Source organism: Onychostruthus taczanowskii, unplaced genomic scaffold (assembly GCF_017590055.1).
Source record: "Onychostruthus taczanowskii isolate IOZ18803 unplaced genomic scaffold, ASM1759005v1 scaffold9, whole genome shotgun sequence".
Classification (NCBI taxonomy): domain Eukaryota; kingdom Metazoa; phylum Chordata; class Aves; order Passeriformes; family Passeridae; genus Onychostruthus; species Onychostruthus taczanowskii.
In genome coordinates this window covers 8,726,462-8,749,435 of record NW_024506993.1, presented here as the reverse complement: position 1 = coordinate 8,749,435, position 22,974 = coordinate 8,726,462, and the positions used below count along the sequence as shown (strand labels likewise).

Here is a 22,974-nt window from a genome sequence, read left to right as displayed (position 1 = left end):
ACAATAACCTATAGTGAAACAGAACTAATTAGTTTACATAAACTACACTTAGCATTAGCAACATAGATGGATGTCAAAGAGATAAAAGCACTTTTAGAGATGCAGCAGAAACATTTGATGTCCTAATGTTGTGTACACCCAGTGTGGGAAATCTGAGCTGTGATTTAGACTTGGAAATGTAGATCCAGTGCAGATAGAATGGAGATTGGTAAGCTAAGTTTTCCAAGAAGTGCTTTCTCTCTTTTCTCTCTGGATTTGAGTTACCAGGTTAAAAATGCAAATGCCCTTTAACTGTGTTTTTATCTGATTTCCTTTTGAATTGATTTTGCTGACTTTTAGTCTGAATTCCTGAAGGCTTCCTTCTGGCATTGGACCTTACCTCATATGTGGATAATTACATTATGTAGTGTCTTAAAACCATTTAAATTTTTTTTCTTCTTTTTCTCCCTCTTTGTCTCCTTTTTTTTCTTTCCAGAAATTGCCTTACAGCATGTTTCAATGTTCTTCCGATCAGAGCCAAAGTGGGAAGTAGTTGAACCATTAAAAGATATAGGTAAGGAGGGCATGTGTGTGTGAAAACTTCTCAATTTTTTCCTCAACTATGAGAATTGTGATAAGATTCCAGTACTGTCTTTGCTTACAGACCTTGTCCTGCCTGTAAGCTGTGTGATTTAGCAGTGTTTAATTAAAGCCCCTCCTGACTTTTTTTTACTTGTTTCTGTAGGTTGGCGAATACGTAAGAAATATTTCTTAATGAAAATTAAGAATCAACCAAAGGAGCGGCTAGTGTTAAGCTGGGTATCTATGCTTTAATTTCACACTTCAGTCTTTCTCAATTTCACTCAAAGTTTTATTTTGACTACCATGTGTGAGTGATGGGGAGAGAGTTTGAAGAGCTCAGGCTCTGAGAGAGCTTTGGAAGCCCTTAGGTAGATGTGTGGTGTGGAATTTCTTGTATTTCTTTTCTCTGGTGGCAAATCCAGTTTGGAAGTTTCTGTGCCTGGTCATTTGTTCCCAAACCTGCACCTCAGGATTCTTTTCTTGTAGCGATGTGGCTGTTGACCATAATATAAATGTGCTCACTGAAAATAATTAACCTTTTAAAAGTCATGGGTTTTCCTACTCAGATCTTTACTTGTACTGACAAACTAATAGGTGAGGGGGGCATGAATTGCTCCCTCAATGAAAGTTGCTTTTGCTCCTGTGCTGAAATGTGTTGCCCTGTTGGCTGTATGAGCACAGCTGTTTGTGAGACTTCACGGAGAGCAGAGGTCACTGAAGCCTGCGGGAGGAGGGAGGCTTTTCTTGCTGCAGAGGAAGAAGGTGCCTTATCAGTTCCTAATGTACACAGTCCCCCAGTTTAGGGTTGGCAAAGTTCATGCAGTGGTAGTAATGCATGTCAGGTCTGTGGGAGGAAAGAGGCAGTGATACTTATTTATGGTCAGGATGTTTGTATGGCCTTATTCAGCCTCCTCAGGTTTCATTTTCTGTGTGTAATTTTCTTGCTTGCTCTTCAAAATATGCCTTCAAACATGTGTCCTAATTTGCCAGGGTAGAACATTGATCACATTTTCTGTATGGAATGCAGCATGTATTCTGATGCCATTCTTTTCCTGTTTACTTCCAGGCTGATCTTGGCCCTGATAAATACTTGTCTGACAGAGACTTACAGTATGCTGTGAGACTTCTTTCTTCCTGTTCTGTGAGTACTGAAGATTTTTAAATTGTGCTAGCACGAAAGTGTGTATCAAGGACTGATCTTGGAAAAGCACATGTAGCCTAGTTGGCATAGTTTGTAATTTTAGAGTTGCTTTCATTAAAGGTTTGAAAACCTTTTAATTACATTTCCCATATGCTATGAGGTAACATGTTCTCAGCACAAGTAATAATCCTGCAGGATTATTAAAGGAGATTCAGTGTTGTGGTTGATTTGATTTTTTTCTTCTTGTGCAGTACTGTGAAATAATGAGCTTTTATTTAATCTCCTCAACACCTTCAGGCTGTTAGGATAGTGCTGCTTAGGTGTAATTGCTAATCCATGAGCTGGGATATTCTCAGGCAGCAGTGGATGAGGCAGTGGAACGAGTATCATTATTTTTTAGTTCTTTGGACTCAAGACAGGAGCATCTTAGTAGAGCTGCAGTGGAGGGTGTGCAATTTAAGCTCCTGTGAAATGCCACATTATAAATCCAGTAGACATCTCTGCCTGAAAAACTGGCATTTGACTACAAAAGGAGTCTCTGGAGTCTCTCTTTAAGGATGTTAAGCATGTGAAAGACTGGCTGAAGTTTTTTTTTTTTTGGTTTTAATTTATATGTTAATTGAGTAATGTCTTTTTGAAGTTTTCTTTGCATTTACTCCAGGTTAAGACTGAATAACTTGAGTTATTCCATGCCACTGACAGAATCCAATGTACTACTTTAAATATACAATTCAGACTGATCTTTTCTTACTTATGTATTGAACACAAATGATTTAAAAAATTCATCATCTAAAATTTACCTTAAGTTTCTTCTTTTGGCAGCATCCCTATATTTACAAAATCACTTTTGCCACTGCCAACGAATCTTCAGCACTGGTTATTAGACCATTCAGTGAAAAAGGGACACTAAAGGACCTTATTTATAAGGTAACATCTTCCCCCTACCCCCAAGTCAAATGGCACAACATATGCTGGAATGTTTCCATACATGTTTTTTATAAAAGTGTTTGCCATCAATTGCTAAGCAAACTAAGACAAATAATGACTTTTCTGGGCATGATACTTGATTTGTGTGTTTCTTTTAAAGGCAAAGCCAAAAGATCCATTCCTGAAGAAGTATTGCAATCCTAAAAAAATTCAAGGTCTTGAACTTCAGCAAATAAAAACATATGGAAGGCAAATATTAGAGGTAATTTTTTTTCTTTATTTACCAGCTTTTTTGATTTATTATTTTGGAATCCAACTGGTCTAACTACAGAAAGTGGGCAAACTTTTGAGTACACCAGCTTTATATCAGCAGGAGACTTCAAAGCTAAATGTAAATAGAGATCTGCTGCTGAGCTGAATTTAGATATATTTGTGTGAGACCATTTAGGACCCCCCCCCCCCAAAAAAATGCAGTTGGTATGTGTGGAGTTTAAATGGGAGAGAGGTGATAATATAGTCTGTTCCTTGTGTAAAAAGGGAAAGTAACTCGTAGCCTGCAGAACATGTACCATAAATTAATGGTTGTTAGTGTACTTTAATTTTTTTTTTTTTTTTACTCAAACTATCATATTCAGTAGAATTTTAAATTTTAGTTTCCAGATCTCTTTGGGAGGTGTCCATAAACCCGCTTTGAGGATCAGCATCAAATATTGGTTTTGTGAAAAGTGCTACCAGTGAAATGGGAATGAATAGTCAGCCAAAGAGGATGTAGATAGAAGATCAAGTTGAGTGAGCATTCCAAATGGGGGCCTCATTTATTATGTGTCTGCTTTAGTATTGGAGCATTTAAGTTGATGATCTTACAAATTTGAGAACATCAGACCATCTTGTGATAGTGCTTCTCTATTCGATTTTTTTTCAGGTATTAAAATTCCTCCATGAGAAAGGATTTCCTTATGGCCATCTTCACTCTGCCAATGTGATGCTGGATGGGGATACCTGCAAGTTACTGGATTTAGAAAATTCCTTGTTGGGACTGCCATCATTTTATCGATCATACTTTTCCCAGTTTCGGAAAATTAATGTAAGGCTCAGACAAGGAATTCACCTGACTCTTACGCAAATCTTATTCTCAACCTTTGTTTGTGGAGAACTGACTAGAATGAACAAACCTCTCTCAAGCCCCTTTTGTTTAATCTGAGCTTTGCTCCATCAAATTGCTTTTCTGCTTTCTCCAAATCACTGTCTGGCTGCACAGCAGTTCTGTTGCAGCACACTGGGGTGAGGCTGGGGCCAAAGGTAAGCAGGTAGAGGGGGAGTGCAGGTGAGTGTTTGTATGACAACAGTGCCATCATAAATAGAGATAAAATGCAATTTTTTTAAGATCTCTTTTCACCCTGGTCTGTATTTCATAGGAATTTGCATATTGTCTACTACAGTTTCACTTGTATGTCTCTACAGTGAGCATAGCTATTTCCTTGTGCTTAGCTGGGAGCAGTATTCAGCCTTGTCTTTGGTGGGGACTGAAAATTGATGAGATGCTTGCAGATTCCAGCTATTCAGAGGTTATTTTTATTTTTTGGGGGGTGTCTGTTTGACTGCAGGCTTGCAAAGTAAAATATTTATCTTACTGCAAAAATATGAAAACAAATTTGCCCTGTTGCAGCAACATCATTCTCTGCCTTTAGGCTCTCATTGTAATAAATTCTGTGCAGCATCACGAGAGAGCTGCTTGCTGACCTTGCTAAACAAGTTCTACTGTGTTGTCGAAGAAATGATCACAAGTTCATGGTTAGTCCAAATCTGTTAGTGCCATCAAAGCCTTACTGTAAGAGGAGCCTCTTCTGCTTAAACATGGTTCAGAAATCTTGGAAATATGCTGTCTGGGAGCTCAGTGTGTATGTACAGCTTGCACAGACCTAAGGAGGAGCAAAAGAGACTCTCCTAGCTTTGTTTGGCATGCTTTTTTTCCCATATTTTTATCTACTTCCCTGTAAAGTGACGGCTGGTCATTTTATGAATCTCATTCTTTGCTGTTTGACTTAGCTAGGAAAGTGTGCTTGGTTGGGACTTCTGTTGGTGTGTAGATCTCTAAACTGCTTTGTGAAGAGTTTACTACTTGACACATTTTTGCAGAACATGACTACGCTGCTCTCCCATTTGTACCATCTTGTGCAGAAAGACAACAGAGGCTGCTGTAGCTTGCAGCACGAAGATTTCATCTGAACTGCAGTTATTCAGGGAAATGGTTGTGGTTAGGAACTGCCTTAATGGTTCCTCTTTTCTGTCTTCACATGCAAGATCACTGGGTTAACCAGTTGTGAAAAACTAACAAGTTGTGGTTTTATTTTGTTGTTCCCCCACAGACTTTAGAGGGTGTTGATGTTCATTGCTTTGGACACTTACTGTATGAAATGACCTATGGGAGACCTCCAGACACGATTCCAGTGGAGAGCTTCCCCCCTGCTCCATCAGTGTTTGTTGGTTAGTATGCAGTGCAGAACATCTCAGTCACAGCTGCCTGGGTACACTCTTAGACTCTACCTGAGCTGAAGTGCTGTGAAATAGCAGCCTGAGATCTTTGCACCCTGTGACCAGAAAGAACGAGCAATTTGTCAAATAGAAAATGTGTTCTTCATCAAATATATGTAGTGCACGAGTAAAACTTTTTTAGCTGAGTGATGAAGCAGTGTTTAGCAAGTAATGAGATGCCTGGATTCCCTTGCCTCATGTCTAACATTCTTGAAAAGCTTCTATGTGTAATAGTAATGCTATAATAAAAACCACATGCCACAGAGCTTCATCACTGCTTGGTTGATGCAATACTTAGGGGAGCATCACACAGCAGTGCCAAACGTTCATTCTAAATCATTGGCTATCCTGCTGTGCAAAAATGTGTTCATTCTTGTTCTTTCTTTGGTAGTGTCAGTGTTGGAGTCCATTCTGACTTGTGAAGCTCTGAAGAATGGGATGCCAACTGTCTCCCGGCTCTTACAGATGCCGTAAGTCCTGTTCGACTTGTTTTACACTCATAGCAATGTTTTTAATTATTTTAGGAGGAAGAAACTTTCTGCTCTTGTTCCCCTTTAGAAAGGAACAAGTTCTGAGGATGTGTCCCAGGTGAAGCTTGATAGGCTTTACAGAACCCATCCGTTGTTAATATGTGTGTTTAAAGTTTCTTTGTCTCTCAGTGTGTTGGGGCTGTTACATATGCACTTTATTTAGCATGGTTTGAATTAATCCAGCCACTAAAGTAATGCAAGCATGATTGAGATCATGTACAGATTGATTTAAAGGATGTAGAATAAGGAGTCGTTTTGCATGTTCCCTTCAGACCTGCTTCAGAAGGTTCTGCTATCAGTTCACTTAGGACTGGCGAAATACATCTCTTGCTTTGCTCAGCAGTGACATCTAGACCTGCTCTGGGTCTGAAATGTAGAATGGAAGTTCTGTTTGGTTTTTTGCAGGGCTGGCTTAGGGATTCTCTGAAGTGTAGACATAATAAACTTCCTTACAGGCTGCCCTTCAAGTATGCAGCGAAGGGCTGAGGGCAGGCAGGGGGGCAAGGCCAGGATGCAGAAAGGGAGCACTGTCAGTGTGCCACTGAGTGGGGACCACACCTGTCTGCAGTGCCACCCTGCCCACAGCTAGGGCACAGCATTCCAGGGAAATTGCTGTCCCCATGCTGGGACATGTCACCAGCACGCTGAGCACGGAGCCACAGTTCTGGTGGGAGGTTCTTTTATTATTTCTTCATGTGAGATGCTGTAGTGGGGCCTCCTCAGTGGCAGATTGTCCATACCTAAATCTGGGTCTGCTCTCACAGCACAGATTGCAGAGCATCTAGAGCCTGCTCTGAGCTTCAGATTTCCTGGCTGGGAAGAGACACTGCAGCCTTCAATTCCTTCTTCTCCTCCCCTCCTCTGCTTTTTAAGGTGCGAGGTAGAGAGAACAATGTAAGCAAGGTAGAAATACTGTAGGAAAACTCTGAATACAGAAATATACAGGTGTTTAAAGATGTTGAATAAACAATCTATGCCCAGCTGCATTTGACATGTAAGATATTATACTACATTCCCTTCATACCAATACTCTTTACAAATGTCTTCTACATAGATATGCAATGCAATTAATATAATTTAAATATATGTTTATTATAACCATAAGAACATGTAATCTGAAAGGGTCAGAAAGTCCTGTAAACAAGGATGAACTTTCATGGATTTTTGAAGTATTTTAAAATCTACTTTATTTCTGAATTTTTCATTCTCCTGAATTAACTTGATTCTAGATGTGAATTCATTTTCTCTACTATAAGCCTGTGATAATTTTCCATAGTGAACAGCAACTCAGAAATATTTATATGAGCCAGGATTGAGGTCTTTCTGACACAGTTTTCTAGCATGTTCTCCAGGACAAAGTATCTTGAAATGGACTAACCAGTTTATTTTCAGACTAGTATTGCCCTCTAGTGTCTTTGTTTTGGATGGAAAAGGATTAATCATTTATTGTGTTTCTGCTGATACCATAGAGGGGAGAGCAAAAATATTACAATATTTGCTTTAGTTGCCTTTTGTAGAGGACAGGCAAGAATGTAGATGTTTTCAAATGTTAAGTTCACTTGATCTTTCATACGTTCCTTGTTAATTCTAAGAAAAGGGTTGTGCTAAGAGAAGTTTTTTAAAAAGAACAATGATTTTGTTTAGGTGAAATTTAAAATAAAGTCCCCGGATTTTTTTTTAATAAAGAATCCATATACTCTTAAGGAAGAGGTGTTCTTTTTTGGGGGGAACCTTTCTCTGCCTTGGATAACTGTACCTGTTCTATCCACTTTCAAAATACCTCTCACAAACCAGTTTTCTCAGCCATAAGTAGAGGCTACATTCTGAGGGTTGGGTGCTGCTCATCTTACAGCAGTGCTTAGAAAATAAGAAGCAGTACATAAAAATCTGTGGCCAAGGGTTGAGAACAGAGAAGCAAAAGGAGAAAGAGGGGTTTAAGTGAATAGTACCAATAGTGTTCTTGTTCTGGTTTTGCCTGTCTCTTGGGAATAATATTCCTCTTTTTACCTTTTTTTTTTATCAATTCACAGATTATTCAGTGACGTCCTGCTAACAAACTCTGAGAAACCACAGTTTAAGGTAGAGTTGAACACTGATTTGCTGATGTTTGTGGGAGTGCCAGGATGTGGGTAGCTACATATTGATTGACAGAGGGCGTTCAGGAGAGCTGGCTTGATTTGCCTCTATGGCTGTTGCCATCAGTGTTTGGCTTCCTCTGCCACACTGTCCCCACACTGTCCCCGTTGTGCCACCCCTTGGAGGGGAGCAGGATGTGACCCAGGGGTGTTCAAGGGCAGCTGCTGGCCTGGAGCCCATTTGTGACTGATGGTGATGCTCTGTCTGAGCAGAGCTCTGAGCCCTGCAGGTGCCTTGCAGAGAGAGGAAACACCTTGCAGGCACCTGTGCAAGCCAGCTTTGCTACCTGAGCCCATCAGCACCTTGCTGCCAGCTCCAGCCTGGGGCATTTCAGGGGCCACATCTGGTCCCCCAGGGTGCTTCTCCTGGAGGATTTGTGTCTTGTGTTAGCAGCCTCAAAGAAATTTGGGGATGTGACTGGAGTCTCAGAGTAGTTATATGTCCTTGCCTTTAGAGTATCCCTTCCAGGGTTTGGTGTTTCTTTGTCCCTGCTGATCTGTAGCTAGATTTGGAGTAGAAAAACATGCATCTAGAGTCTTCTTTTCTGCTTCAGTAAAGGAATAGTTTCACATCTTGGGGCTTTAGATGAGAAATGTCATCAGATGAATGTTGAGTTTTGATCCGTGAAGTTGTGCTTTATCACATTTTGTGCTATGATTTTGTTCCCCATTCTGTATTAGATTCCTACTAAGCTAAAAGAGGCATTGAAAATCTCCAAGGAATGCATAGAAAAGCGATTAACAGAAGAACAGAAATTGGTAATGTCTACATTTCTTTATTTCCTACAGACATTTCATTTCTTCTTATCACTTTTATATGCAGAAAGTGAGTTTTTACTCAAAAGTGATTTTGAGTAATAAAGGCTTTCACCAGCAGATTTGCTTTCCCAAAAATGCAGTATGAGGAGTTGTATAACAGCTGTTGACTGGATGGCATGTCACTGTTTTAAGAGGTGCAGTTTCACAGGTAGTGGCTCCCAGGTTAGAGGATCATTTTAACTTTAGTACAAGTCTCCATCCTCTACCAGAAACAATAAAGGAAAAACTAGTAACGAAAAAGGAAATCCAAAGTGACTACAGTGTGTTTTCTTATACTCCAAACATTGTTTTCAAACATTTGAGATCTTACTATGGTCTTTTTCCTTAATTTTGCAGATTCACCAGCACAGAAGGCTGACAAGAGCTCAATCTCATCATGGCTCTGAAGAAGAAAAAAAGAAAAGGAAGATCTTGGCACGAAAAGTAAGCAATCTTTAAATAGGTTTCTCCCACAGAAAAAAATGTGTTTCTTTTTGTAATGTTTACTATGCACAGGTTTAGCCATATGTACATGACTCTACTCCTTCCTGTGTTTTTCTGCACTACTTCCTGGTTGTTTTCACTTCTTTAGCTAAGGAATAGATTTGCTAAAAAGTTTAAATTACAGTGGTAGCTGACTTGCATATTGGTGCAGCCTGTTTGAGGCTGCTGAACAAACCAGTCTGGGTTAACAGCTCCTGCCCAGATGAGCTGCTCTGCTCTCTCCCACTCCCTGGGGAGGTGTTGGAGCCTGCAGCACTGTCTGTGTTCCTCTTCTTTTCTGGGAAGGGGTGTGTGTGTCAGTTTCCTTCCTTTCCCTTGTGCTCAGAGGGCACTGGAGTTCCCTGGGGCCTGGCTAGAGATATTTGAGCATGGAGCAGCCTTGCTGCTCTTGTAGGCACATCAGTGTGTGCTGGGTATGGGGAAGGGGGTGCTGAGCATTGAAAAGCATTGTGTGATACAGTGGATGGCTGTTACAAATCTGTGTGTCAGTTCAATCCTTACCATAGAAAGTGATTATTCATTCTTATCTTCCATTCCTCTGCTCCCTTTTAAAGAAGTCAAAACGCTCTGCCAATGAAAGTGGGGAAGAACACTCAGCCAAATACAGCAACTCAAATAACTCAGGTAACTACAGAGAGAGGAATTTACTTCTGTACAGCTGTGTCAATTTTTTTGTTGTTACTGTCATCTTCTGTCTGAAAAGATTTGGGATTACCAACACTTTACATATTTGACTACCAAAGTCTGGTTCCACTGTTTTGGGTATTTAATAATAAGTAAATGGAGGGCTTAAAAAGATTGTCAATGTTATATTTTCAGCTGCCAAACTCTAAGTAATGTCTCCTCTCTTCTGTGCCCCATTCATAAAAAAAATGATCAGTCTCTTCATTCTGTTTGATATTTGAGTTGAATAACAACAACATCCATTACTTGGGCCATTAAATAATGCAGTCTTCAGGGAGACTCTCTGGTGATCTCTGTTACATACTAAGGTGTTAAGATGAATGAGAAAATTATGTGTTAAATTGCTGCTTCAGTGCCAAGTTTTAAAACAACAGAGCCCTTGACAAATTTTCATTTAGTTAAAAGGTGTGGTTGGTACTATGGAATGAACAGATTACCAGAGTTGATTTGCTTGGCTAAAATGTGTCTAAAAGCAGCTTGTAGAGTAGAGCAACTGGCTGAAAATCATCTCTTAGGAGAGATGGGGTGCTACCAATGCATTGGCACAACTCTTAAGGTGAACAGAATTTGTGTGCTGTACTCCAGCAGCCCAAGCAGCAGAAATGTTTCCCACTGAGAAATATTGAGTGCATTTCCTATGTCTTTGGGGCTTCTCTCATACTCTGTACTGTAAAGCCACTGTTGCTGTGAATGGGTGTATTTCCTAAGATGTGGAAGCAGGATTGGATTTTCAGTCAATAAAGTTGGCCTGCTTCCAGCAATCTGTCTGGTCTGTGTTGAACTGCCATGTCACAGCTGTAGTTCCTTGACTGTTGTTTTATTCAGCAGGCTCTGGGGCGAGTTCCCCTTTAACATCTCCATCATCCCCCACTCCACCCTCCACAGCAGGTACGTTCAAGAACCATTACAGTTTTTATCTTTTTTTTTGTTGCTTTTTATTCCCCTCTGCCCCTCAGTGGTGGTGTTATCCCAAGGATGATCAAGAGATGATGGTTTTCGAGGATGGAACATGAGACATCAGTTACCTTGTGGCAGCCTGAGTGGGCACCTGCTCTCTTTTGAGGGTCTTAGAGGACCTTTTTGTAACTATAACCTTTCTGAGATACACATGATATGATTTACCCAGGGTGGACATGCTTGCTTCGGAGCCTGTATTACTCCAGGCCTATCCACATTGCAACTTTCCAGGCATTTTTTGAGCCTCATGTTGCAGTATGCCTTTGTTCTGGTGTTAATGGTTTGCTGACTCTGAAACACTACTTGTTCATCTCTTGTTTCTTTGTTCTTTTTATTCCTGTACTGCTCTGATTTATTTTCAGGAATTTTAGGTGTGACAAATTCGGTGGCTTAAGCTTCATAAATCTCCCCAGTTCTGCTACACTCCATTGATAACCCAGTAGAGTTTGTAGAAACAAATCTAGAAACAAGATTGATTTGGGTTAAAAATAGTATCTTTATTATTTTTGGCCGGTTCTGTTTTTCACATTGCTGGGTGGCTGTGCAGAGAGTTTTGCTAATGTTTAAGACAGGTGTGGGAAGTGATGAAGAATCTGCTTGAGTGGGCAATGGAAATGCTCTGAAATTTTAATTACAAATCTGAATAATGAGCAGTAGTGGATATGCTTCAGTCTGAAAGACTGGAAGAGGAGCACTGGCCAATATTGATAATACAAGATGTTAACAGAATACATTTCTAGAGGGGAAGCAGCCCATGGCATTGCCATTTTTTATGGTGACTTTTGCCATAGGATTTCTAGTCCCAGGAACTTTCTCCACAGCACAACTCATTAACCAAAGCAATGCAGTCAAATTTGTCTTTGCTGTGGATAGTCTTTCGAAGGACACTGCAGTCTGTGTGATGTAATTCAAATCAGTCATGCTGAAATTCAAATTAGTAATTTCTCCTTCAAGTTGAGGGCATGGGAAGTGTGTGTTGTAGGAGCCAACTCTCCCAGTTAGCCTGAGCAAGATAATGCCTGTCACTGTGCTGCCCACTAACAGCGCTGTTCTCTGGCTGCACTGACTGTCATCTGGAGAATTTGTTGCCAGTTCTGCCAGGGCTTCCATAAGGAAGTAGCTGAAACGTGGCTCCAAACTGGACAGATGTTCAGAAAGCATTTTTGCCCCTATATAACTACTGTTTAGTTGTGTTCTGACTTGGACTTGTTGGAACTTGGTTGAAAGCTTTTTCAAGTTTTAAGCATGGGATGGAGGTTTATGTGCAGATGTGGATCCAAATAGCTCAGGTTTGTGCTCAACACTTGTCTCAGTTCGAAGGATATTGTCACAGTGTGTTTGTTGGTCATCTTGTGCCAGTGTGCTCTTGATGACTTTTGGGGATCAGCCCTGTACTGACCTGATGGCTTGGGTGCTGTTTATGAGGTGTAAAGCTAAGTGTCACATTTTCAGGAATGCTTTTGTGAGTAGAATTCGTAGAAGAAGTTTGAGATACTAATCCTGAGAGAAAACTAGATTTTCTTTTTCACCAGCAGTGTTGTGGTTTTAGCTGTTCTAAGCCAGTCTGCTTTTACTGCCTTGAGGAAAGACACAGTCCCATGGTAGGACTTTGTGACAAGTGATGCATCTGTAGCTTGCATTTCTCTCTTCTGATTTCCTTGTACTTTCTAAGGATATTTACCTCTGTACCAAAACTGCTCATGGGTGTCAGTGTGGTGAGATGATTCCCAAAAAGGCATCGAGGCTTTCAGTCTGTCTGTCTGGTTTGGTATGGCAGTGTTAGAGCTGGGGCCTCTCAAAGCATCCTGCTGATACCATAGCACAGCAGAACTAAGGCTGGTGAGGAAAAGTGCCCTCGGGAGAAGCTTTTGCTCCCATCCTGGCCTGTAACTAGTCATAGATGGTGTGGGTGTGTGAGGAGAGGGACACTGACCACAGGGGAACGGGCTCCAGGCTGGCATGCCCTGGGGAAGGAACCTCCTGCAGGGGGTTTCTCATGTGTTGAGAGTTCTTTGCCTCTGAAAAAAGGCCTTGAGAGGCTTGGCTGGCAGCAGAGTGCTTGGGAGAGTGGAAAAGAGAGTGAGGAATAAAACCATGGTTGGCTTCTGCTGTCTGGTGGCAGCTGTAGGGCTGAGAGCATGGCTGCTCTGAGGGGAAGGTGCCTCTGGAGACCTTGGCTCTCGTGGGCTGTTCTCACTGGTGAGAATGTTTTGGGCTGGTGGTGTTGCAGCTTCTTGGCTAAATAACATATTTGAAAGGCATTGTTAGATCATGCAAGTGAGTTTAATGTAACATCCTGTGTTTCTGACATTCTCCTGGTGTGGTTCTTGATTTTTCCCCCCACAATTCTTTGCTTCTGCTGTGAAAATCTGTTCATTTTCTCTCTGGCTGTGAGCAGTGGCTAGGATCAGAAGGGGTGCAGAAAGTGGGGTATGGGTTATTTAAAATTTCACTGAATAGTTTCTAGATCAAATAAGCCTGTTAAGATACAGCAAGATCTCTTTCAACAGAGAAACATTTGGAGGGTGTCACTTGCTTCTCTGGACTTCCCTGTAGGAATAGTGAAAGAATTGTACTTAACAATCTTTTTCTGTGCCAGCTGCTCTGAATCCTTTAGTATGACATATATTTCATTGGCACCCTTATGGTGCATCTTTCCTGCCCCTCACCTTCCTGTAAAACAGGTGGAATGCTTTAGGAAGTGCTTTTCCTGAGTGTCTCTGACCACAAGTGTGAATACAGGTGTTTATACAGCAGGAAGTGTTTCTTGAACTGAATGGATTTTGTCCTCTGTGGCTAATCTTCCTGCAGATTTCTTTCTAAATCTCTCTAAATGCACTTTAATCCTGTAGAGCTTGAATTGTGGCATGTGCAACTGAAAGCATGGATGTTGTATTTGTTGATCAAGTATAATAATGCTTAGAGCATGGAAAATTGTGGTTCATTTTTCAGAATTGAATGAAGTATTGTAAATGTAATATGAAATAGTCAATCTGCTGTCCTCATATTTGTCAGTGAGTAAGAATGTATTGACTTCTGTACTAACTTTTCAGCTAACAGTGTCTGTTTTTCTTACTTTGACACGAGAACTGGATGATTAACTTGTGTCCTCTCTCTTTCTCTGCTGTCTTCAATAGAGCATGCATCATTTTGAACGTGAATTTTCGGAAAAGTAAGCTAATGCTGATTTATCTCTTTAAAGATGCTCTGTTTCTGAATGGGACAGTTGGATGCAAATCTTGCTTAGTATTGGGAGGGAATAGAAGAAAAAAATCTGAATGTTCTTACAGATTATTTTAATGAAATACAGCATCTTTAAAAACTATCACTAAAATTATTTTCTTTGTTCACATCCCATTCTCAGCCAAGTTTTTAATGCTGTTTGCACAGTTGCTGTCACTTTAAATTCATAATTAAGTTTTTGTTTCAATTCAGGCATCAAGTTTACAGCATCTGATTTACTTCCTATTCCTTTTAACACACTCTTTTAACAAAAATGTCCCTGTAAAAACCCTTGGTAAGTTCTTGTTTGAGTGTTCTATTCTTACAACTGCATGAATGAATAAAATGTGTGTTTGCTGGCAACATCCTTCAATGTATGTATTGGAAGGGCCTAGTGATAGCTAAGCACTTGTTTCAAATGTTTTTTCTAGTAAATACAGGAAAATATTTCACTGTAGGGCAGAACAATTTCATCTGTAGATGTAAATGTATATGAATGCATGTGTGTGAACTCAGATTTCTTTTGCACCACTCGTGTCAAGAAGGGAAGGACAGCTTGGTATTGATTATGTAACTGAAGTGAATGGATTTGAAGATTTTTGAAGATTTCTTTATTAACAGGTTCAATATGTAATGCTCACAGCTAGTCAGATGCCATTCTGAACCCTCCATGTATTATGTTTTACAGCAGAGCTCAAGTGTAAGGGTGTAATTCTCTGTTATCAGTTTCCCAAGGGTTTCACTACATGATGTTGTCAGCAGCTCAATTTCAGTGAGTCCTGAGGAATTTAACAATTTTCCAAGAAGAAAGGTGACCTCTGCCCCTACTTCCCTGTCTTTTCTACTCTTGTAAAATAACCAGACCCAAATTTGAAGATACCACATGGAATCTTGTACTACTAATACTTAGTGATCCAAGCATTCTGTGTCTTTTTTGCCCTCTGTGTGTCAAACCTGTGCCTTCTTTCACCATGTTACCACTGTACTTGTATTCCCTGGCCACTGCTTTCCTGGTCATTCCCTATTGCATCTTGTACAACTACTTGCATAGCCTCTTCCAGCCTCCCCTTGCAATTCCAGACAAAAATCTTGTCTTTGTTCTCTGCAGTTCTTGCATCTCTTCGATGCCATTTCTTTTGTGATTAGCTGCTCTTGGTGCTTTCACAGCAGTGTGCCTGATCTGTTTGGAGGTAGGCTGGTGCACCAGTCCTGCAGGGTCCTGCTCTGACCACTTCAGCCACTAAATGGGTACTTGGACTGCTCTTGGTCTTGTTCTTCCTTTGGCCAAGTGCCAAGTTTTTCTTGCCTGGCATCCATCCCCAAGAGAAACAGGACTCTAATGCTGGGAAAGTTTTGTCAGTATTTCTAACAGTAAATTGATGTACATCTTTGGCAAGTGTAAAAAGCAGATTTGTGTAAGTTAGAAGGCCCCAAGTTAGAAGGTATGCAATTTATTTCAGCTTGTGCTGCCATTGTGTGAAGTTTTGGTTACCTCAGAAAGCAGTTGATTCACATGCAACAGGCAGGTTAAACTGTTTCAGTCGATCTCTGGTGTTTCTATTAGGACTTGAGTATTTCCTCTGGAAGGCAAGAGACTGAAGATGAGCTCAATGTGTACTTCAATGCTTTTGTTTTTACAGAAGGCTTTCATGCCAATGAGAATATCTCCTGAAGAGCTGGAAGTGCTACAATCACAGCTCATATTAATGTACACTGGCAAAATTTGATGCTTTAGGTGAATACTCTGCATTGTAGGTGAATACTCTGCATTTTGAGCTTGCTCTCTTTCTTCAAAGACTGGTACAGACAGAAAATGAGGGAGTTTTGAATCATGTCTTTCATCTAGTACAACTGCTTGTTTTAATAAAAGCAGTTCTGTTTTTACTGTTACTTGTTAGGCTAAAAACAATTGTTGATGAGGAATTGAGAGACAGAGCACAGAGAACTTCTGTCTGCTTTTTTTCTGTAGTTGAGCCTTATCCTCCATCAAATCCCTTTTGAGTCTGAGTGGCACAATGTTACATAATTACTTACTATTTGCTCACTTCCACCAAGCAGTTCTACTTCAGGAACAACAGCCTCTTGGTTGCCTCAATGTTGTTTTACTTGCCCAGTGTCACAGTTCTTGCCACTTACCAGGATATTCCTCTTGTAGCTCAGAGCTACTGGAAGCAAGTGTTAGTAGATGCCATGTCTCTTCAGTCTTCCTATGGCATAACTCATGATCTCCATGAGGCTGAGCAGTACCAGGATATTAATCATTATGCCCCTATTCCTTCCAGAATATGAGACAGGATAGGCCCATTATTATTTGACTTGCACAGCAGTGATGGTGCAATGTGCAGCAGCAGAGCTGCACAAGATCAAGGTGCTTGGGAGAGTGCCTGGGGTAAATGAGGGAGGCCACTTGCCTGGATCTGAACTGCCAGGAAACAGCTCCATGCAGGCCTCACTGCTGGACCAGCTGCATGTTCCACTGTGGGCTCTGCCTTCCCAGGGAGTCAGGACGTGGAGGCTGAGGTTGGATGAGAAGCAGAAAGTGGACGTGGCTGGCATACAGAGCAAGGGACAGAGTACAAAGGTGGGACAGGAGAGGCAGGCTGGAGGTGTGTGTGACAGTGTTGTGATTCATTCAGTCTGTCAAAACGACCATGTGTTACAACATATTTGGAGAAAGTCAAACAGAACTTTGGAAGTGTAAAACACTTCCAGAAAACTCTATCTGCAGTTAGTACACTAAAAATGAAATATAATCTGGCCAAGCAAAATGGTCATCAAATACTACAGTGATGTGGTTCTTCATTCATTGGAATGTAAAGTGAGTTACATAAGTAAGAACAGGTACTAAAATTTGCTTCCGGTCTTCGTTACTGTTCATGTCCCACAGAGCAAACTGCCTCACTGGGGACAAACAGGAGAAGCTGAAGCTGGAAGTCCCATTCAGCGATCTCTGTTTTCCTTGGTGCAAGATCACATATGAGTCACGTTTTGCATCTGAGTCCTGAGGGCCCCCAGGCTCATTTCAGAGGCATCTCAGATGACATGACTCACCTGCAGATAGAGGGATTTGATCACTTTGGCATTTTCCATCTGTTCTGTTCTTCACACTCCACTGGCATTCAAGGGATGATGGGACTAGTGCAGGACTGACCAAGTCCAGCCAAGCAGCTGCAGGCCTCTGGGGCAGGACATCCCTGGCATAATCAAACTCCATCTTCTCTTCCCAACTTCCCAGGAGCATCGTCCATACCCCCAGCGCCGCCCCCGCCGCCAGCAGCTCCCCCCCCGGGCACAGAGGCGCCCACGGCGCGGCCCGACGTCAGCGCAAGCCGAGGAGCCTTGCTCAGCTCCATCCAAAACTTCCAGAAAGGAACTCTGAAGAAAACACAGACGTGCGACTACAGCGCTCCCAGGATCAGCTGAGGCCACTGGCCACTCCAGGATTCAATTCCCTGTCCCCCTCCTGTGCTGCCCCTCCTGACCAGCACTGACCCACCAGCACGCAGCAGCTGCAGCTCCCGTGAGCTGGTTTCGGCTTTCCTGAGCAGCAGCACTGCCCTGCCCGAGCTGCTCTGCACGCTGGGATAAGTGCTCTGGTCTTTACTTGCTGCAGGAACTGTGTTCTCTAGCTACAGCTTCAGGAGTACAGCAGCTCCTATACAGCTGAATAAAAAAACCTGAAAATAGGAATGACCATGGTGATGGCAAATGAATGCATTTTTCCTAGCTCCATTCTACCCCATTTTTCAAATTACAGGATTGTAGTTTTAGGCTGCTCAGTTTTTCAACTCTTTTCATGCACTTGTAACTCATCTTAATTCTTGCTGCATGGAGTCAACAATTTGTTTTACATAATCCAACCCTTTAAACATACTGCACAGGTGAGGGAACTGGAGAATTAAATCTTATTCCCACCATGTTTCCTGGTGGAGTTAAAATGCTGTCTCATGAAGCTTGTTTAAATGACATCCTACCTGCAGCTCTAGGGGAAAGTGTTTTTAAATGAGGAAGCAGTTGAAGTGGGAGGTTATAGGGCACTGGGATGTTATTGTTGATTTAATTAAATGAAAAGTTACTTCAAGTTAATTCTATCATTTAAACTTTATTGAAAGATCCTTTTTGATTTAAAACCTTAAACAAATTGCACTTTAAAGGATTATAGATAATCCATTTTTTTAAATTCAAGTACATCAGTGTTTGTTACTATGCAGAGAATGTCTGTACAAAGTCTCATGTAACCTGTGATATCCAGTCATTTTTATTAAAATGTTAATGGAATTCGTTCAGCAGCATGCCGTGGCTATGTTCTGGTGGGATTCAACGTCCAAGCCAGACCTCCCAAGAACTGATCAGCACCTCTGCTAAAGGAAATACCCTGGGGAGTGCTCCTGGCTCTCAGGAACAGGAGCCAAGCTCTCCTGTCTGCTTACAGAAGTTCCTCTCCCCCCATTTACCCGAGGGGCAGAGCAGACGCTGCTGCACAGGCTCCTCAAGGCAGCTTTCCCTCTGTACCAGAAGCTCTGAGGGAAGCCTGGCAGAGCTCCCTGGGATGCAGTGATCTCCAAAAGGCTGCTCTGGATGGGTCCCAGCTCTTCATACACAGTCCACACAGCTCCTGCTTAGGCTCAGTGCAGCTGAATAAACCAACTCATTTCGCACTGCAAGAACTATAGTAAGAGTGTGCTGTTGTCAGCCCAGGTGGGGAGTTCAAAAAAAAAAGAAACCACAAGAAACATAAATAGTAAAAGCAAAGCATCTGGGCATTTTTTAAAAATCACTGTTACATAGCAGCTAGTAAAGAAAAACTAGGTATTGTTTCCCATCACACAGTGGAAAGGTTCAGGATCTTTATTTCAGCTCTTGTACAGAAGCCTTTCTGCATGTGCAGAGTGCTCTTCAGACACAGCCACCATCTCTTAACCCAGCCCCTGGGCTGCCACAGCCTCTGCTCAGAGCTGCAGTGAACTGCTGCACTGACAGGCTGGGCTTCAGGGATCAGCCTGATCATTCCTCTTTAAGGAGCCTTGCAACCACAGGCTCCTGCAGCTGTACAGCATTCAAGGCCTGCTCTTGCTCTCTGCAGCTCTGTACTCAATCACTGCTGCAGCAGCTTCAACACAGCTCCTCTGGTAAGGCAAGCAAAACCAGAGGATTTTTCCTTCTCTCTGGATTTAGAAAAGGGTTTCTCCACAAACAGTTGCACTAACCCGGCTGTACTGTTGAACAAACAAGCATTACCACATTGTTGCATACAGGAAGTGTGGCTTGGGGGGGTAACCCCATATAAATATTTTGGGAGCTCACTATACTTTCCCCACTGTACAAAAGATCATGGAGCTTATACAACAGAAATTATGCATACAACGTGCCCAACACCAAGAATGCCTTGTAGAGCAGGATTTTAAAACTTCTATTTACAATTTACATATTCAAAGCTTTTTTCACTGCAAATACTATATCCTTCACTTGAGGTATGCTGTTATCCTCTAAGATTTTTGCGTAAGGCATGGGGACATCAGCACCGGTGACACGGACAGCTGGAGCATCCAAGTAGTTAAAGGCAGGTCCTGAAACAGAAGACAGTGTCAGGTTGCCAAGCACTGTGCTTTTATCTCGATTCAGTTTCTGGATCTGACTCTAAACAATTTTGTTCCTGTGGCTCTAATATTCCAGAAAGCAGCGTTCTGGCTTGTTGGTGTTCACGCACTCTGGGGTTTGGTCACCACCCTGTGAAAATCTCTAGAGTAAGACAGCACCAGCTCATCTGATGTAATCCCTAACTCTGCTTTTGCCTGGCTTCATCAAGACTAATCAGGATTTAGAGCAGGGAATGAGATCAATGTACTGTGAAACTGAGTACCTTCCATGATCCTGGCACAGATTTCAGCTCCCACTCCGAACTGGGGCCAGCCTCCCTCCACAGTTACCAGATGGTTTGTCTTGACCACGCTGGCTTCCACGGTTTCGATGTCCATGGGGCGAATGGTTCGCAGGTTTATGACCTGGGCCAAGGGACAGTGTGAGCCTGGCTGTGACCTCAGCCTGTCAGCCACCACTGCCTGGGGACAGGGCCCCTCAGCACTTCAGCTCTCCTGACTCCAGAGACAAGACTTGATAAAATGTCTAACTCAGACACGTGAAAGGCACGTGCTCTTGGGGCACTTGTAAGTATTAAGACCCTTGCAGGTAATACACTGAAGTTCTGCAGAGCTTGAACAAGAAGATGCTGCTTTTTTCCCCCCACTTCAGCAAAAGAGAAAAGCAACCCAAACCCCACTCACCTCACACTCTACACCTTCTTTAGAAAGTACAGCAGCTGCTTCCAAACAATGGCCAACAGGTCTTGAGTGTGCCACTAATGTAACATGAGTTCCTAGAACAGAATCCCGTGTTAGAAAAATCCTCTTGAGATTTAAAGCTTTTTTCTAGACCTCAGGCTCCTTTCAAGGTAGCATTAGGATTCACTTGTCAATTTAAGGTTCTTAGGTTTGTTTGAAATAATGAGCCCAGAATTTATCTGAATTTGTCATAGTATGAAGAGAGGAAGGACCATGTTAAGACACAGATTTTGCCCTTGAACTCAGGGAACTGAAGAGGTATTTAATACAGTTTTCACATTATCCTATTCAAATGCTCATATAATTCAGAGGTAAATTATGAATAAGTGGGCTGCAACACCACAGTGATCTCTTTTTGCATTTTTGACCAAAATCACATACTTAGGTGAGGAAAAAACTGTTTCAGCCATCACCTACCCAATCTGTACTACAGAACAAATCCTTTCTGGAATCCTTTAGAAGGGTACAGTTTAAGCTGAGAAATGGACAATCAGGTAACACTTCCTTGTAAGGGCAGCAGAACATGAAACCACACTAATGGATAAAAGAACATTTGAACACTTAACATTTGAAATACTTTTCTGTGCCCTATGACAGCAGCACCCTGAACAGATGAGAGGTTAAGAAAAGTCTCCAAGCATGTCAGTTAATAGAGAAACAAATGCATTCTCAGCTTACCTGGCTTTTCTATTTTAGCTTTCCCAATGGGAATAACAAATTCCTTTGACTGTGCCTGTTCAGACATTTCAAAGGGAACACCATAGAGTAGTTCACTTTCCAGCATCACAACTGGAAGGAAACACAATTGGATTAGTGTGCACACCTGCAGGCACAGGCCTGCACTGAGCATTAACAGTCCTGCAGCTCAAGACAGTAAACCCACACAACAAGGGAGTGAGGATTATGTCTGCAGAAGGAATTAAAAAAAAAGTAAATCAAAGTCTTTATTTCAATAATGAATTATTTTAAAAACTTCTACAACTTCTCTGAAATTAGGTGAGCTCTTTTACTTTTATGTAAAATAAATATCACATATGTAATGTAAAATAAACATAGTAAATGTCATGTTAAATAAAAATAATTTTATTTTACATGACAATAAAATCACTAGTTTTAGAAAAGTCTCCTACTTTTAATTACTGTTTGTGAAAATAAAAAGTCAAAGGTTGCCCTGCTCTTGAATAAGGACATTCTGAATTTTTCATTTGAATTCCATGGTCTGTAAAACTGAGTTACATAGGCACTATATATGCAGGAACATAATAATTCTCCTAACTCATCTTCACCCTTTTTAACCCTTTTATGATAGATTTATAAATGCTTCCAGGTCTCCTGGCTGATACCAAACCAGCACTAAAATTGCACCTGGCAGCACCACAGAATCAGTCTATTAGAGAAACCACGAATCCCTCTGTGTCTTTTTGTGTCCCTCCAACTGCAGTAAGTCAACCTCGAGCGCTTCATGCTTTAACCAATCCTTGTTTTTGTGGGGAAAACCAGACATTCGTTAGGACCGAGTGCCACAGCCACGAGCCGCTCGTGCTCACCTGGGTTGTCATCCCGGATGGATGCTTTCAGCAGCCCTTTGGCGTCCTCGGAGCTCCAGGGGCTGACGACTTTGAGGCCGGGGCAGTGTCCGTACCAGGCTGCGAAGCACTGCGAGTGCTGGGCGGCCACGCCCGCCGAGGCGCCGTTGGGGCCGCGGAACACGATGGGCACCGAGATGGAGCCGGCGGACATGTAACAGCTCTTGGCCGCCGAGTTGATCACCTGATCGATCGCTTGCATGGAGAAGTTGAACGTCATGAATTCACACACCGGTCTCAACCCTGCCTATTAAATGTATCGAAATGTGGTTTTTGACATAAACAGCCTCATTTTTAAAACCAGACGTAGAGGAATGCAAATGTACAAACCATAGCAGCACCGACAGCGATTCCTGCAAAGCCCATCTGAAAGAGAGGGAAACCAAGGGATGAGGACCAGGGAGCAGCTGATGGAGGGACCACCAGGGCAGGAGAGAGGGCAGCCTCACCTCGGATATCGGGGTGTCGATCACCCTTTTGTCCCCGTACTTCTTCCAGAGACCCCTGGAGATCTGCAGGGCAGGAGAAAGGAGTCAGGGCCCGCCCGAAGCCCTGTCCCGGGCCGCCAAAGTCTCGCACGCACCTTGTAGGCGCCATCGTACTGTGCCACCTCCTCGCCCAGCAGGAAGACGCGCTCGTCCCGCTCCAGCTCCTCGTCCAGCGCCTGGTTCAGCGCGTCCCGCACCGTCACCTGCGAGACAGCGGCAGGCGCGCTGAGCGGGGCCCGCCGGGAGTCACCTCAAACCAGGGGCGAAGTCACCTCACCGCCCGCCCGCCCCGGGGCCGGACCCTTCCTGAGGGGCGCGAGCCCCTCTCCGGGGGCAGCCCGCCCCGCTACCTGTATGGCGTTGGGCGCGGAGAGGCGGAGGCCCCTGCGCTGCTGGAGCCGCTGGAGCGGGGTCCCGGCGCTGCGGCCGCGCGGGGCGAGGCGGGCGCACAGCGCCAGGTGCCGCAGGGCCGCCGCCATCTTGCCCGTGTCCTCTCGCCCTGGGCCGCCCGGCTCCGCCTCCCCGGCTCTCGCGAGAGCGCCCGCGGCGCGCGGGCGGCGGCGAGAAGCGC

The 22,974-nt window shown here is 42.8% G+C and overlaps 2 protein-coding genes across 3 annotated transcripts in view; one reads left to right on the top strand and one right to left on the bottom strand.

Moving 5' to 3' along the window:
- PXK (PX domain containing serine/threonine kinase like) overlaps positions 1-18,269 on the top strand; it is a 33,004-nt gene extending 14,735 nt beyond the window's left edge. The window contains exons 5-18 of one of the 2 annotated variants that reach the window (XM_041425852.1): positions 476-553; positions 725-798; positions 1,628-1,702; positions 2,525-2,629; positions 2,790-2,891; positions 3,552-3,713; positions 4,996-5,113; positions 5,553-5,631; positions 7,722-7,770; positions 8,508-8,585; positions 8,982-9,068; positions 9,683-9,752; positions 10,638-10,700; positions 17,227-18,269. In XM_041425852.1, coding sequence (XP_041281786.1) covers positions 476-553; positions 725-798; positions 1,628-1,702; positions 2,525-2,629; positions 2,790-2,891; positions 3,552-3,713; positions 4,996-5,113; positions 5,553-5,631; positions 7,722-7,770; positions 8,508-8,585; positions 8,982-9,068; positions 9,683-9,752; positions 10,638-10,700; positions 17,227-17,414 — 1,328 coding nt within the window. In that variant the 3' untranslated portion in view covers positions 17,415-18,269. The remainder of the gene's footprint in view (positions 1-475; positions 554-724; positions 799-1,627; positions 1,703-2,524; positions 2,630-2,789; positions 2,892-3,551; positions 3,714-4,995; positions 5,114-5,552; positions 5,632-7,721; positions 7,771-8,507; positions 8,586-8,981; positions 9,069-9,682; positions 9,753-10,637; positions 10,701-17,226) is intronic. The other variant, XM_041425853.1, reaches the window with a different exon arrangement.
- PDHB (pyruvate dehydrogenase E1 subunit beta) lies at positions 18,074-22,922 on the bottom strand. The gene is made up of 9 exons (XM_041425854.1): positions 22,754-22,922; positions 22,499-22,606; positions 22,365-22,427; positions 22,246-22,281; positions 21,877-22,162; positions 21,008-21,118; positions 20,273-20,364; positions 19,852-19,993; positions 18,074-19,558 (listed from the first exon to the last, which is right to left on the bottom strand). The coding sequence occupies exons 1-9, from the start codon at positions 22,880-22,882 to the stop codon at positions 19,413-19,415; spliced, it is 1,113 nt and encodes a 370-aa protein (XP_041281788.1). The 5' UTR covers positions 22,883-22,922; the 3' UTR covers positions 18,074-19,412.
- Positions 22,923-22,974: the final 52 nt, after the last annotated feature.

Coding starts and splice junctions, on each gene's coding strand:
- PDHB (XM_041425854.1), bottom strand. CDS start 22,882: ATGGCGGCGGCCCTGCGGCACCTGGCGCTGTGCGCCCGCCTCGCCCCG. Junction 22,282..22,364: donor TCGACACCCCGATATCCGAG/GTGAGGCTGCCC, acceptor CCTCTCTTTCAG/ATGGGCTTTGCAGGAATCGC. Junction 19,994..20,272: donor AAGAAGGTGTAGAGTGTGAG/GTGAGTGGGGTT, acceptor CCCTTGGCCCAG/GTCATAAACCTGCGAACCAT.